The following is a 14818-nucleotide window of genomic DNA, read 5'->3' as shown; positions in this document are numbered from 1 at the left end:
CCAAATTACCCATGATTATAGGAAAAAGGTGGAAGATACAGTCTTCTTGTTTTCCCCCACTGTTGAGACTAGAATAGTGGCAATCTTAACAAATCATATAATGCAAAATCTTAACCTTAACTGGTGTAGTAAAACGCTAAGACCTGTATTTTCCTAATGATTTTGATGCTTTGATCAGATACGTTCCCACATCCTTAATCCCAGACAATTCTTTTTTATCATAACTAAATTATCTATATCAAACATAATGCCAGGATCTGAAGCAAACAATGCATATGGTCAGCATACATTGGTTCTATATATTTTGAGAAACATTTAAGTACACAAAGGAAGCGTGCAATGTTAAAGAGATGGCATGAACAATATTGGTGGCTTGTCTAATGGAAAATCCAGTGTCCTTTCAGGAAACTGAAGATACTTGAAAGTTGCTCCCCAATTTCTATGAACAACCCTCTAAAAATGAACATTTTCATTTGATACAAATATACAAATTTAAAAGAAGCGTGCAGTTCAGAATGGCCTACCATTTTCAGATTGCTTATGTGCCAGAAAATATACAGTCAATAAAAAAATACCAGAGAGGTGGGGACAAAAGGCTCTCTGGATCTGAACAGCAAGAATGAATTTCACTTCAATAGGTAGCAATTTGTGGAGAAAGTGATGTCCTTGGAAAACAGTAGCACTAAAAGATGGCAGGTCACAAATCTGGTGATGGGGGATAAGATGCATAGTAAGGCCCATTTTCCTGTGGAAGAAAAAAAAGATAAGAACATTAAATAATTTAATTTAAATGGGAATGTGAAAGAAAAGGATTTATAGTCAATGAGATCGTGTATGTACAATGTCTAGCACATGCCTGACCCTGAACAAGGTGCTCAGCCTTCAGAACAGCTCCACTGCAGTCAGCCAGAGCTGGTGTAGAGTAAGCAGAGGTAATCAGGATAATATTTTTAAATAACATTATTACTTGCTGGATATTCTATATGCCTGATACTTTATAACAGCACGTTTCTTTCATTATCCCTTTATATCCTCACATAATGCTATGAGGTAGGTAACATCCTCTTTTTACAGAAGAAACTGATGATCACACAGCTTGCATAACTCACCGAAGTTCACCTCATAGTGACCAGAAGTGCCTGAATTTCAATCCTCATGTATTCAAATTTAATGCCCAGTTTATTTTGTTAGACTGGGTTGTCTCACTGTGTGCCAAATCTTAATATAGAATGATGGGACAAAACAGAAGAGTAAGGGCAAATTTTCTGACTTCATTTGGCTAACTTCATCTTAATAAAAATGAAGACAGTTAACTTTATGGTAGATGGACATCTGATTACATTTATGGGACTTAGGATTCATTTCTCATTTTTAAGGAAAGTATCTGACAAATTGTATTTTAGTAAACCATAAACAGAAATGCTTAGCATTAATGTAGGTAATAGGAATGGAGAATGAGAGATGAAAATAGCAGTGCTTTGGGGCACCTGGGTGGCTCAGTTAGTTAAGGGTCTGCTTCTGGCTCAGGTCATGATTCCAGGGTCCTGGGACTGAGCCCACATTGGGCTCCCTACTTAGTGGGGAGTTTGCTTCTCCCTTTTCCCCTGCCTGTGCTCTCTCTCTCTCAAATAAATAAATAAGATCTTAAGAAAAAAAGAAAAGAAAGAAAATAGCAGTGCTTTGTGGTATATTTACATTATTTGTTATGAAGGGAGCATTCACTCTAACTGGTTTTGAACATGGTAGGTGGTTAAATGTTATTTGAGTAACTAAGGGAATCAAAAACTTTTTTTTTTTTTTTTTTTAGAGACAGGGTGAGCAATGTAGGGGGTAGGGGAGGAAAGGAGGGAGGGACAGAGGGAAGGAGAATCTCAAGCAGACTCCACACTGAGTGTGGAGCCCAACATAGGGTTGGATCTCACAACCTGGAGATCATGACCTGAGCAGAAATCAAGAGTCCCACGCTTAATCAACTGTGCTGGCAGGTGCCCCTAAAAGCTCTGAAATTTTTCAGAGCAGATGCTCTGGAGTAAGATTGATCCTGGGACCATAGCCAGGAAAATAAGAGGAGATCTAGGAAAATTTACTTTCTGATTATAAATCTGACCAGGTATTAAAAAGATTTTTTAAAATTAGGTAGAAACAAATCCCAGGATTGGTTGCATTTCAGGATACTTGAAAAAAAATTAATGAAAACTTTTTTTTTTTTGTACTTCAGAGTTTCCTATCAAGATCTGTTATACTAACCACTCCTATATCCTCACCATGCATGGAAACCAGGCTTAAGAAACATGCCTGAAGAGATAACTCTATTTTGAAGTTCATCTGAAAAGAAATGGTTCACTATCCATCCTTAAGATTTCTCCATTCCATTCTACAACCATATGTTTTTAGGTTTCTACTATCTACATTAAATTGTGATAAAGTAAGAAGGGCGAATCTAATTCTTAATGCTATGAAATAGAGCTTTTTATATTAGTCTCACACTGTGCAAAAGACTGCTGAGCAATCTATTTTCTCTATTTCTGGAAATAGTCCTAGAACTATGAAGAACTTTTGCCAAATTTGTATACTCTCTTCTTTGACTAAATCTTGTATCTGTAAGAATGCTGACCAAGAGCCTTTCTGAAATGGTCTCTGTAACATTTTGATATAGATAGATAAAAATTATCTTCTAATCACCTTCAAAGGTTCCTTGCATTCCTATAAAACTTATGTCACTATTCTAAGTCATCCAAGACCTAGAAAATAGAAGCCCACTGAAACCAGCCAACAATGACACATCATGCCCTGTCTTTTCCACTACATGCAAGGCACAACTGAACATGATAATAAATTAACCAACTCCATACTCAATTCCTTTTCTCTGATTCTATTTTTCATTTCTCCCAGCAAAGGAAAATGTTTCCTTACAAGGTAATATCCAACCACTTACTGGATCTCCACCTCAATGCTCCACGGGGTACCTGAAACCTAGTGTGTCACAAACCACACACCACCAATCTCTTCTCTTCCACTTCCTCCACCCCCTCACCCCAATGTTCTTCCTCCAAAGAACACTGTGGTCGCAATACCATCCATCAAGTTTCCCACAGCAGAAAAAACTTTGGTAGTCATAATAGGCATTCTTCCTCTTTCATCTCCCCTAATGGCTTACTCAGTCACCAAATGCTGTGGATTTTATTTCCTAAAATGTCTACTTCTAAATCACTCTAAGATCTTTGTCATTGCCATGATCACTAACACAGGAAAGCTATTCAATCCTAAGAAAATTAGGCAGAAGTGGTAGAAAAAGGACAATATAAGCAAGGATTGGCTTCAAACCAACAGCAAAAAAATCTCTCATTGAAAAGTTTGTTGGGGTCCTCTATTAGGACAATGCGTTTTCCTAGTTACTGTAGGAAAAGAATGTTAAGTGATACTATCAAGTTTACTAAAACCTGCTAATTGCATTAATATCATCTTATAATAAAAGGATGCTGTGCTCGCAAGCAGTGTCCTATAGAATAGTTAAGCTACTATACTAGATAAGGGGGGACTCCTGGTACTTCTTACCCTGGCATCATATTCAAGGACAAAAGGAGGAAAGTCAATCTGTTCTGGTGATATGGCAGAGAATAGCTGGTGGAGGCTGTCCACATGGTGGATTTTGTCCTTCAGTCCTGAGACAGAAAAGGTGGTAAAAAACCACGTTGATACCTGATTAATAGAAGAGAAAAACAACTTAAGCCAGTGGCCAAAGTTACAAATACAAATATGATTTTGAAGATTTATGCTAGATAGAAACTATAATTCAAAATTGAAAACTATGTCCGAAAAAGCCTTTAATAAGTAATGATTTTTAAAGTGTGGGTTGTAGTTCATCAGTGAATACAGCAGTTTAATGGATTATGAACAGTAGTAAAAACAATAAAAAAGGAAACACAGCAGAGTAACATTGTAAGGCTGAGCAAAGTGTTGCATGAAGCTTTTGTTTCTGTTAGGTGTCTGTCCTATGTGTGTAGTATGTTGTCATGCGATACATGCTTCTTACTGTGGGCAAAACCCCTATACTATTTGGTTGAGTAATTGATTCATTGGTACTCTGAAAATGGTTAACATCTCCAAATTCACAAACTCTTTTTTTCAAGTGAGACTGAAAATAAAGTTTTGCCAATATTTGATACATTACATTTATTTTTCAGTTGACACCTGGCATGTGGTTTCTTTCTTAGTCAGTCAAAGCAAATCTTCTGTGGGTCTGGAGCCACCTTTGCTCATTTCACTTTATAACATGCAATCTATAAAAGCTAGTCAGCAAATCTGTTGGCTTCCGAAAAAGCAAAAAATTCTTAGTAGCAAACAATACTGACATAAACCAGGCAACAGCTAGAACTCACAAATTATTGTTCATCTATCTAAATTGCCAATCTAATTAGTTATGTATACCAATGGCTTACACCACAGTTCTGTAAGGTAGGGACAATATTGTTGGTATCTCCATTTTATTTACAGAAGGAAGCATGTATATAAACATGCACACTGGCATAGTGTACGACAAATGCATGTAACTGTATATTATACACACACAACACTATGGGCATCTGCCACTGATGCCAAACCTATCACATTTACCAGGGGTGTTCCAAGCCTCTCACATATTCCATGCCCCTAAAATGACATATTTCCTTCGTGCCTCCTTATAGAAAAGGCATGAAAGTATAGAGACAACACTGCACTAACTTATCAGTATCCTATCCCAAATCTGCACTTGGTAGAGACTCACTTCCATTATCATTTCTCCCTTACAGCTCTAGATTCTCTCTTCTATTGAGTTTATAACACCTGAAATTTACATTGCATTTTGAACACTGATTTCTATTTCTCAGTATTTCAGTTTCTTATGTCCATTTCCATAATCTCCCTAGGACTTGGCAGACAATCATAGAGTGATAGTCTAAAGTTTTATGCGATACAGACAGAACCATCATTCTCAAAGTATTTGATAAAGAATGAGTAACTAAAGATAGGACTTATTTTACAATGATTTTTATAGCCTGAGTCACTGTTCTATTTTGGCTACACTACCACTGATTGGCACAAGGCCTCAATTATTAACTTTTCCCTCTGCAACGTATCCCCTCCCATTTTACCAAGTTTATTTGGAGAGGGGTGATGGAGAGAAGAGGCACTTGGCCTTGCTACAGCCAGGTAAGTTAACTTATGTAAAATTAAACAGTCACTTACTTACATACCCCAAATCAGTTTTTGACATCAGCTTCTTTAAAGCACAGGCTGTTACATACCTAATTAACAGAAACTTCTGCAAACTAGATTAGTGAAAACTTCCAGATTAGGAGCTCTACAACCAGCCACAGAGGTAGTTAATAACCAGTAAGAGCTATGAAGAGGTCATAGACATCTTATAGATTCCAGAAAGAGCTTAAGAAAATAAAAAAGATTGTAGAGTCTCAACAGAGAAGCATCTGAAGGCTGTGTTAAGAGATTAAGCATTTGTGCAAGGAGTTAAACATCTACTGGTCATCTATGTACTAAGCACTGAGTTGTAGGTCTTACAGGATAACAAGAATAGAGCCATTCCTTTAAAGGGGGTTGGACTGTAGTAGAAGAGCTAGATTATTAGCATAAGACTAACAACCAACTAAGACAAAATGTACTAAATGCAATGAATGGCCCACAGAAATATGTGAACACCTACACATACAAGGAGCTTCTTCTCTCTGGAAAAAGGGAGAAAAATACAGAGCTATGAAGGCCTAAGGAGCAAACTTTTGTGCCTTTGTTCTCCTGCCTCAAAACCCTTTTTCCTTGCTGCTTTTGTGTGCCTGGCAATTGTTCTTCAGAGCTCAGATCAAAATTCACCCCAGTTCAGAGGCCTTCTTTGACCACTCTCCACCCAAAACTGGAAAGGAGCTTCTAAATGTTCCAACAGTTTGTTTACTCATGTTACTGTGTAATTAGCATTCTGTATTATATTATCTATGTATATTCTCTATAGACTTGCAAACTCCCCAATGCGGGAAATGTCTTATTTAATACTATATTCATAGTATGTAATTAATGCCCAACAAAAGAAGGAACTTCATATGCACTGGAAGAATTAACAAGTGGAGGAGTAAGATTTTCTGGGTATATTATTATTACTGGGTATTATTAAATACTGCTTAGGAATGGTTTAATATTTCTTCATTCTCCAATAAAAGTACATTGTACTTCAATCTGCGCCTCAGTTTTTTCATCTATAAAATGAGCAAGTTAGAACTACTTGATCTTTTTTTTTTTTTTTTTTTTTTAATATTAAGATCCACAGTTCTTTTTGTTTTTTTAATTTTTTTATTTATTTATGATGGTCACAGAGAGAGAGAGAGAGGCAGAGACACAGGCGGAGGGAGAAGCAGGCTCCATGCACCGGGAGCCCCACGTGGGATTCGATCCCGGGTCTCCAGGATCGCGCCCTGGGCCAAAGGCAGGCGCCAAACCGCTGCGCCACCCAGGGATCCCAGAACTACTTGATCTTTAAGGTCCCTCTTTATTGTACAGTTCTATGAAAGGACTCCTGAATATGCTACACTATACAAAATGGGGTGGCGGTGGTAAACTCAATGAGAAGGCTGGGTTGGGGAGACTAGTCAGTGACCTCAGGCATACAATCTGTGAAAGAGAAACACATTTCTCCATCCCAATTTCTGCCATTACCTCCTTCACATCCTCCTGGTATTGGCAAGAGAAAATTACTTCAAGCAGACAGATGGCGAAACCCAGTTAGAAATATTCTGTTTAATGCTGACACTCAGCATTGTCTTCACTTTAAAAAAAATTAGTTTTATATAGCTTAACTTTTAATTCTCAGTTATTTGTAGGTCATGAATATACACTTATGTGGATAAACTTGCATTACTTAGTATCTACTATTTTAATGAACTGATGAAAACTTGAAATTTGAAAAAGACTACTGTGATATTTTGTAGGTGTTGGAAATTTTCTCACAAACTATTCACAGGATCACAAAACAATATAAACTAGGAAAAGACTGTTTACACAACTGTGCACTAAAATAATATACTGGAGCCAGAATCAAGAGTGGATTTACATTCTGTTAGTTTGCCTTATATTAGTAAACTTTGAAGAAGAAAAATAATACTGATTTATATGAGCAATTTATTACCATTTTGGGTGGAGTGGCCTGGAAAAGATCTGAGGAGTATCGAAATCAGAACGGTGTGATTCAATTGTTTTACTATCCCTTGATTTCATCTTGTTATTTTATAATTATAAATACCCCATTTAGAGTTTTTGACTTAGTATGAAAGAACAGTGGATTTCATTATACATGGGTCTTATTCTCTCAATCCTCCCTCATTTCCCCCACCCCAAAACATTATGAAGAGGTAGCATAACGCTTTTCACTTTATACCTCTGTTCTTCAGCCTCTGCCCAGCCTGCCACTGACTCCTATCTGAAGCAATTCCAGTATGTGACAGCCAAAGCTAGTGGCTCTAACACTGAAATTTCTGGTAATGTGCTTACATCAATGTTGCAAGGTGGATAAGCTATTTATAGACTCTACTGTGGAGGAGGAATTAAAGTCATATCTTAGCAAACAGTGGCTATGTATTTTTCTAAGTCTGGTACAAAGAAACACTATTCTGATAAATCTGAATTTGTAACAGAAGTAAAGAAAGTTATAAAAATGTCTATTCACTAAAGTTGAAAGAATTTTTACAACCAACACCAGTATAGACACCTCTAAGACAATCATTAATGTTTTCCTTATCACATATCTACCATCACTTATCCATCTGTTGATCCCTCCTACTTTTTTGCTATATTTCTTTTTTTTTTTTTTTTTTTAAGTATTTATTCATGAGAGACAGAGAGAGAGGCAGAGACACAGGTAGAGGGAGAAGCAGGCTCCATGCAGGGAGCCTGATGTAGGACTTGATTACGGGTCCCCAGGATCACGCCCTGGGCTGAAGGCAGCTGCTAAACTGCTGAGCCACCCAGGCCCTTTTTTGTTCTATTTCCAAGTAAATTGCAGCTATCAGTAAGCTGTCCCCAAATACAACATTCGTCTTTCTAACTAGAGTTCAATGTTCATTCAGTTTCTTTGCCATAAAAATTTACATTTGATGAAGCATACAGATTTTTGGTGTACTTTTGCTGTTTAGGCAAATACATTCTATACATACAAAACTCCTACTCAGATATAAAACATTTTCATTACCCCAGAACGCTCCCTCATGCTCCTCTTCTCTTATGGCCCTCTCCAGAGAGGCAAACAATGTTTTGATTTTTTTCTACCATGGATTAGTTTTGTCTGCTCTAGAATTTCATAAAAATGGAATCATACAGCATGATTTTTATGTAAGGGTTCTTTCCCTCAGCTTAATGTTTAAATTTTAAGATTCCTGTGTCTGGTTTTGTATATCAGTAGTGTGTTTTTTTTCATTGCCAAGAAACACTACATCATAAAAATATACTAGATCTTACTTATTCATAATCCTATTGATGGGCACCTGGGCTGTTTCTAGTCTTTGGCTGCTATGACCAAAGCTGCTATGAACATTCTTATAGAATTCTTCTTTGGCACATATGTTTTTATTTCATTTGGGTAAATACTTAGCAGTGACACTGATGGCCCACAGACAAGGTATATATTTAGTTTATAAGAGATTTTCATAACTCTTTTCAAAGTACTTGCACAGTTTCCAATTCCTACTTATGATGTAGGAGAATTCCAGCTGCTTCACGTCACTGGCAACATTGGCATTGCCAGTCTTTTAAATTTTGGCTATTCTGATGGAAGTGTAGTGGTCTCTCACTGCAGTTTTTAAAAAATGTGTCTTTTAATTAAGATGTAATTGATACACAATGCACTGCACATAACTGAAGTATACAATTTGTTAAGTTTTGGTATATCCATACACCCATGAAAATGGTTTCATATCATAATCAAGAAAAAGGACATAGCCATCACTCCCAAAGGTTCTCAGTATCCTCTGTAATTCCTCCCTCCCACCCCTTTTCCCTGTCAGAGGTAATCACTGCTCTACTTCCTATAATTACACATTAGTTTGTATGCCCTGGAATTTTATATGAATGAAACAATGTGTTATACTTGTCTGGCTTCTTTTACTCAGCATAATTATTTTGAGATTCATTTGTGTTGCTGCATGTATTAACAGTTCATTCTTTTTTACTACTGAGTTGTATTCCAAACTATGGTATAAATATACCATAGTTTGGTTATTAATTCTTCCAGTGATGGGTATGCCGTTATTTCCAGTTTTGGACTATAAGCATCTGTGTAGAAGTCTTTGTATGGATATACTTTCATTTGTCTCAGATAAATACTAGGAGTGGAATGGCTGGTCACATGGTAGGTATACCTTTACTTCTATAAATAAACTGCCAAATTGTGTTCCAAGGTTTCTATAACTCGGATCACTGATCCAAATATAAAATGTTATAGCATATGAGAATACTAGCTCTACATTCTCACCAACATTTGATATGGTCAGTCTTTAGCCATTCTAACGGGAGTGCAATTGTATATCATTCAATTTAATTTGCACTTTCCTAATGACTAATTATGTTAAACATCTTTCTATGTGCTTATCTGACAATATATGCTTTCTTTGGGGAAATATTTGCATAAATCTTCTGCCATTTCTAAATTGAGTTGTATCCTTCTTAGTGATTTTTGAGATTTCTTTATTTATTCTAAAGAGAAATCCTTTATCAGATAAATGCTTTATTTACAAAGATTTTCTCTCTGGCTGTGAGTTGTCTTTTTACTTTACTTTCTTAACCATCTTTAAAAAGGCAGACGTTTTTAATTTTGATGAGGTCTAATTTCTTTTACGGATTGTGCTTTGGTGTTGTATCTAAGAAATCTCTGTTTTATTCAAAGTCACAAAGCTTTCTCTCTTATATTTTCTTTTTAGAAGTTTAATAGATTTACATTTTATAAGTTAGGTCTTTAATCAATTTCCAGTTAGTTTCCATGTGATGCAAGACATGGATCAAAGTTCATTTTTTTTTTTTTGCATATGGATATCTAATCGCTCCAGTATCATTTATTGAACAGACTGTTCTGACTTTGCACTCTTCTCAAGTACTAATTATCTATATATACATGCGACTATTTCTAGATTTTCTATTCTGCTCCACTGATCTATATGTCTATCTTTATCCCAATACTTCGCAATATCTTGAGTACTGTAGCTTTAGAATAAGCTTTGAAAGCAGGGAGTGTTGGTCTTCCAACTTTGGTTTTCTTTTAAAATAGTTCTGACTATTTAAATTCTTTGGATTTTTATCGGTCAATTTCTACAAAAAAAGCTTGCTGAAATTTTGGTTGCCATTGAATCAACACATTGAACAAGCACAGAATTTTACAATGTAAAGTCTTCCAGTCCAAAATATGTCTTCCTTTACTTAGGTCTCCTTTAATTTCTCTCATGAATGTCTTGTACAGTGCACAAGTCTTCCACGTCTTTGGTCATATTTATCCTTAAGTATTCAATATATTTTGATGCTAGTATAAATAATATTACTTTTAAAATTTCAATTGGATTGTTTGTTGCTAAAATATACAATTGATTTTTAAATAGTTATTTTAAACCCTGAAATCTTGAAAAAACTTACTCATTAATTCTATTAGTTTTTCTGAGGATACTACAGTTTCCTACATAGATGTTCAGTCATCTGTGAATAAAGACAGTATTATTTACTCCGCTCTATATCTAGAGGCATTTTATATCTTTTTCTTGCCATATTACTTACCCTGGTTAGAACTTCTGGTACAATACTGAATAAAAGTGGGGAGAGCACACATTCTTGTAAAGATATGCTAAAAACCAAGATAATCCTTCTGTTTATCTCCATTAAAGAAAAAAATTTCAGTAGCTACCAGATGAACAAAATATAAATGGATGATGAGATGTGGGGAAATAGTCACGTACTATCTCTAAGTGCTACAGAAAGAAAAAATCAGCTACCCACCGAGTGTAACAAAATAGTGGAAAAGCTGATAATAGACAGTATCTGATAAGACCATGTAATCAGAACTTAACTGAACAGAACAGGAAAAGCCCTTCATTTAACGAACTGTTCCAACACTGTACATTTTTTTTAAAGCCTGGCCAAACAGTATTCTCATAAGCATAATTAGCACTTACTAAGGGACCAAAAGGAAATTTGTAACTTTTAAAAAAATTGCTTAAAATATTTCATGCAAATTTTAAAGATAGTATTTGGATGAGAAATTCAATAATTTTGTAAACAATGAGAAATCGAGAAATCCCAAAGGGAAAACCATTCTTTCAGTGAAGTCTTCATTCATCTCTTAATTATGAAGTGTAATGAAGACTTTTTGCTACTTATCTTACTTAATTCCTCCACAGTGTTTTAAAATAAAGACTGCTTCTACTGTCTTTGATGCTTTTCTTGTCCACTGGCTCCCAGAGCATTAGTCAATCTTGGCTCTTCTGCTGATTTTTAGATTACTTCTCCTTGATCTCCTTCCTTGATCCCAGGGCTCTCTCTTTAGTTGTCCTCTTTGCAACTTAATTCATTAACATATTTAGTGTGAAAGCTCTATTTACTTGATGGGGACTCTCAAATTGATATCCCAATCCATGATCTCCTTTATCTGATGACACTTGGGAGTCATGGATGACATAGTCATTTCTCTCACCCCTACTCATCTAATAAATAACTATATCCTGGGCTTTATGCTGAAATAAATCCTCTTTTTCTCCAAATCCCACTGATATAATCAGGGTTTGGCATTTTTTTGTTTTGATTTGTTTTGCCTAGACCCGAGGTTGGTCAACTTTTGCAAAAGGCCCTAAAGTATAAATTTTAGGCTTCTTACATTACCACTCTAAGAAAATGTCATTAGGCAGGCCTGAAGAAACAGTGCTACACTGGAGGCAGGATGAACTGAAATAGAGGCACTGGGACCAATGGCACAGGCATGGATTGGGATGACAGTAAGCACACAGAACTGATGTAATATGTTTGCCTGGTTCCTGGCTTAGGCACCTGAAGGGCAGTGGTCCCATTTACTAAGATAGGAAACATAAACAGAAGTTTGAGATTGAGTAGGGGAAGAGGACATAAGTAGTCTGTTTTTAAAATGTTGAACTCCAGGTACCTGTAAGACATGTAAGTGAAGGATCTAATCAACAGCTCAATATGCATGTCTAAGCACAGGAATGATGATGGTGATAATGGGAATGTTTACTGAGTTTTTATTATAGGTCAGGTAATGTTTTAAGCATTTTGCACATATTAATTTTATCCTTCCAATAACCCTACAAGGTGGGCACTATTATTATAACCACTTTACAGAAGATGAAATTAATGCAGAGAGCTTCCATAACTTGCCTGAGATGATAAACTGGTAGTTGGTAGAGTTGGGATTAGTAACTCATTCCCTGAGTCTTGGGCCTATTGGCTTCACTGCCTCCCCTGACATGTGTTTGGGAACTGCATATAATTTTGAGGGTTGTTGAAGACACAGGAATGAAAGAAGGTGATGAAAGAATGAAAGAAAAGGATGAGAGCTTGGGAACATTAATACTCAAAGGATGAGCAGAGAGAAGGCACAGCACAGGGGACTGAGAGGTAGCAGCTAGAAGTGGGAGAAAACTCGGCAAAGTAAGTTTCAAGGAAGCCAAGACAAAGTGTTTCAAGGAAGAAGGGACCATCTGTGATCAAGGCTGCAGGGAAAACAGGTAGGATAAAGATGATCAGTGGTTTTGCTGCAAGTAGCTTTAGTTGTCAGAGTGGGATTTGAACCAGAATTTAAGGTATCCAGAAAATGGAAGACAATGAACATAGATTGTAGATCATACTAAAATTTTTAGTTGTTAAGAGGAAGAGAGAGAAGTGAAGGCTTTAGTATGTTTAAAAGTGGGTGATTTAGATCCAGAAAAATGGGAGGAGAAAGATAAAAAATAGTCCTGAGGAGATGGAAATATATTGTGTAGTTATGAGTGGAGACTCTACAATTAAAATGTCTAGATTTAAACCCAGCCTCTGCTACTTAATAGTTGCTTACCTTGGAAAAGTTATTTACACTCTCAAACATCAATTTCTTTGCCTGTAAAATGGGCATAATACTACTATCTCCTTTGTAGATCTAAGACATAAGCAAGATAACCCATGGGAAGAGCTGGAACATACTAAGTGCTTAGAAAACATTAGCTATTATTACTATGAGATCCAGATCACAGCTAGAGGGGCTGCTCTTCATTAAGAAGAGAAACACAATTTTATGACAGAAAAGGAAGCAATGATAGGAACAGATGGCAGGTAAGTCTGGGGGAGAAAACAGACAGCTCTTTACTGATGTTTTAAATTTCTTGGTTAAGAACAAGGCCAGATCAACATCTGGAATGAGGATCTGCTGGTAGGAATGGGCTTGAGGACAGTGGAGAGCCCTGCTGGGACACAGTCCAGTGAAATAACACAGGCCCCTTACCAGTGAAAGCTCCATAAGTCTGCTTAGAAGCCCAAAATCACATGGCTCTAAGACTTCTCCACCTGTGCTCAGCAACCCAGATATGGGAGTGAAGAAAGCAGAGTTATGAAATATCTCATGACCAGGTTTTGATGGCAAGGGTTATTATGAAAGAATAAGAGATCACAGGTTATTTTAGGCATTAACAGCAATGACTGAAATGACAGAACATGAGTTTTAGGCTGGATAGATAAGGAAATAAAGACAAAAAAAAAAAGATATTTTCAGAAGGACTAAAAGAGTATATGTCTTGATTAAGTCAAGATGTAAGACTGGATATTATGGAGAGTAAAGAGCAAGCTAGCTGTATTCTAACTCCCACAAGTCTTGCAGGCTAACACAAGGTAGAAAATTAAGTAATGAGAATGAAAAACATAACAACAGAAGACTAAAATATTATAGGGGTACAATGCAGGAGTACCTACTAGTTGCAGAATTAGTCGGGGAAGGTTCTTTATGGAAAGCAATTGTTTGAAGCAGAGATCCGAAGGGCAAATAGAAGTTAGCCATGAGTGGAGGAAGGAAAGTATATTCTATATCAAGGGTATGAGCAAAGCCCAAAGAACAAAGTGCACAAAGAGGCTTATATGAATTGCCTACAATGACACTGGAGTTAACATGGGACCAAAGTGTTAGGACCACAACTCAGTACCACTTAAGATGAATGGTAAACAAAGAAATCAGCAGTCACAGGGGTGATAGTAAGAATCAAGATCTTGAAACAGAGTTTAATATGGCGGGCATGCAGTGCACTAAAATTCAAGATTCAGCCAAAAAGAAACACACTGTACCTTTGAACGAAATGTTGGATGAACAAAATAAACAGCCTTCAAATTCCTCTTGTATCTGATTTGAAATAAAAACAAGGGTCAGTATGTCATGTTATGGATAATGAACTCTTTGCTAGAATACAGAAATACAGGAAAAAAATTAAAAATAACTCTACTTATTGAATTTTAGGTAAAATGTCAAAAAATGATTCAGAGAACATTTCATTATTTAAAGTACCTGTTTTATATAAGATATTGTTACTCTTAGCCGTGACAGAGCCATCTACAGGTAGAACAAAGTAAAATCATACTTAAGACATTTTTTATATATTGCACTAGAATCTCTGGGATCAGAGATTAACATACTCATAGGTCACTGGGTCAAATGAGATAATATTTATAAACATATTTTGATAAAAGTAACATAACACACCTTACTAACGGAAAGCATTGTTTTTGTTACTTTATATACAAAGATTGGTAATGATCCCAACCCTTTTTCAAGATGTTTAAA

At 36.2% G+C, this 14818-nt stretch overlaps 1 protein-coding gene across 3 annotated transcripts in view; it reads right to left on the bottom strand.

Annotated features, from left to right (window-relative positions):
• Positions 1–279: 279 nt before the first annotated feature.
• Positions 280–14818, bottom strand: part of GDAP2 (ganglioside induced differentiation associated protein 2) — a 60153-nt gene continuing 45614 nt past the window's right edge. For 2 of the 3 annotated variants that reach the window (XM_041754555.1, XM_041754556.1), the window contains exons 12-14: positions 14326–14380; positions 3556–3699; positions 280–745 (exon numbers count right to left, since the gene is read on the bottom strand). In XM_041754555.1, the coding sequence (XP_041610489.1) occupies positions 698–745; positions 3556–3699; positions 14326–14380 (247 nt within the window). In that variant the 3' untranslated portion in view covers positions 280–697. The remainder of the gene's footprint in view (positions 746–3555; positions 3700–14325; positions 14381–14818) is intronic. The other variant, XM_041754557.1, reaches the window with a different exon arrangement.

Source organism: Vulpes lagopus, chromosome 5, assembly GCF_018345385.1.
Source record: "Vulpes lagopus strain Blue_001 chromosome 5, ASM1834538v1, whole genome shotgun sequence".
Lineage (NCBI taxonomy): Eukaryota > Metazoa > Chordata > Mammalia > Carnivora > Canidae > Vulpes > Vulpes lagopus.
The sequence above is the reverse complement of the archived record's forward strand: the minus strand, read 5'-3'. Positions and strand labels throughout refer to the sequence as shown.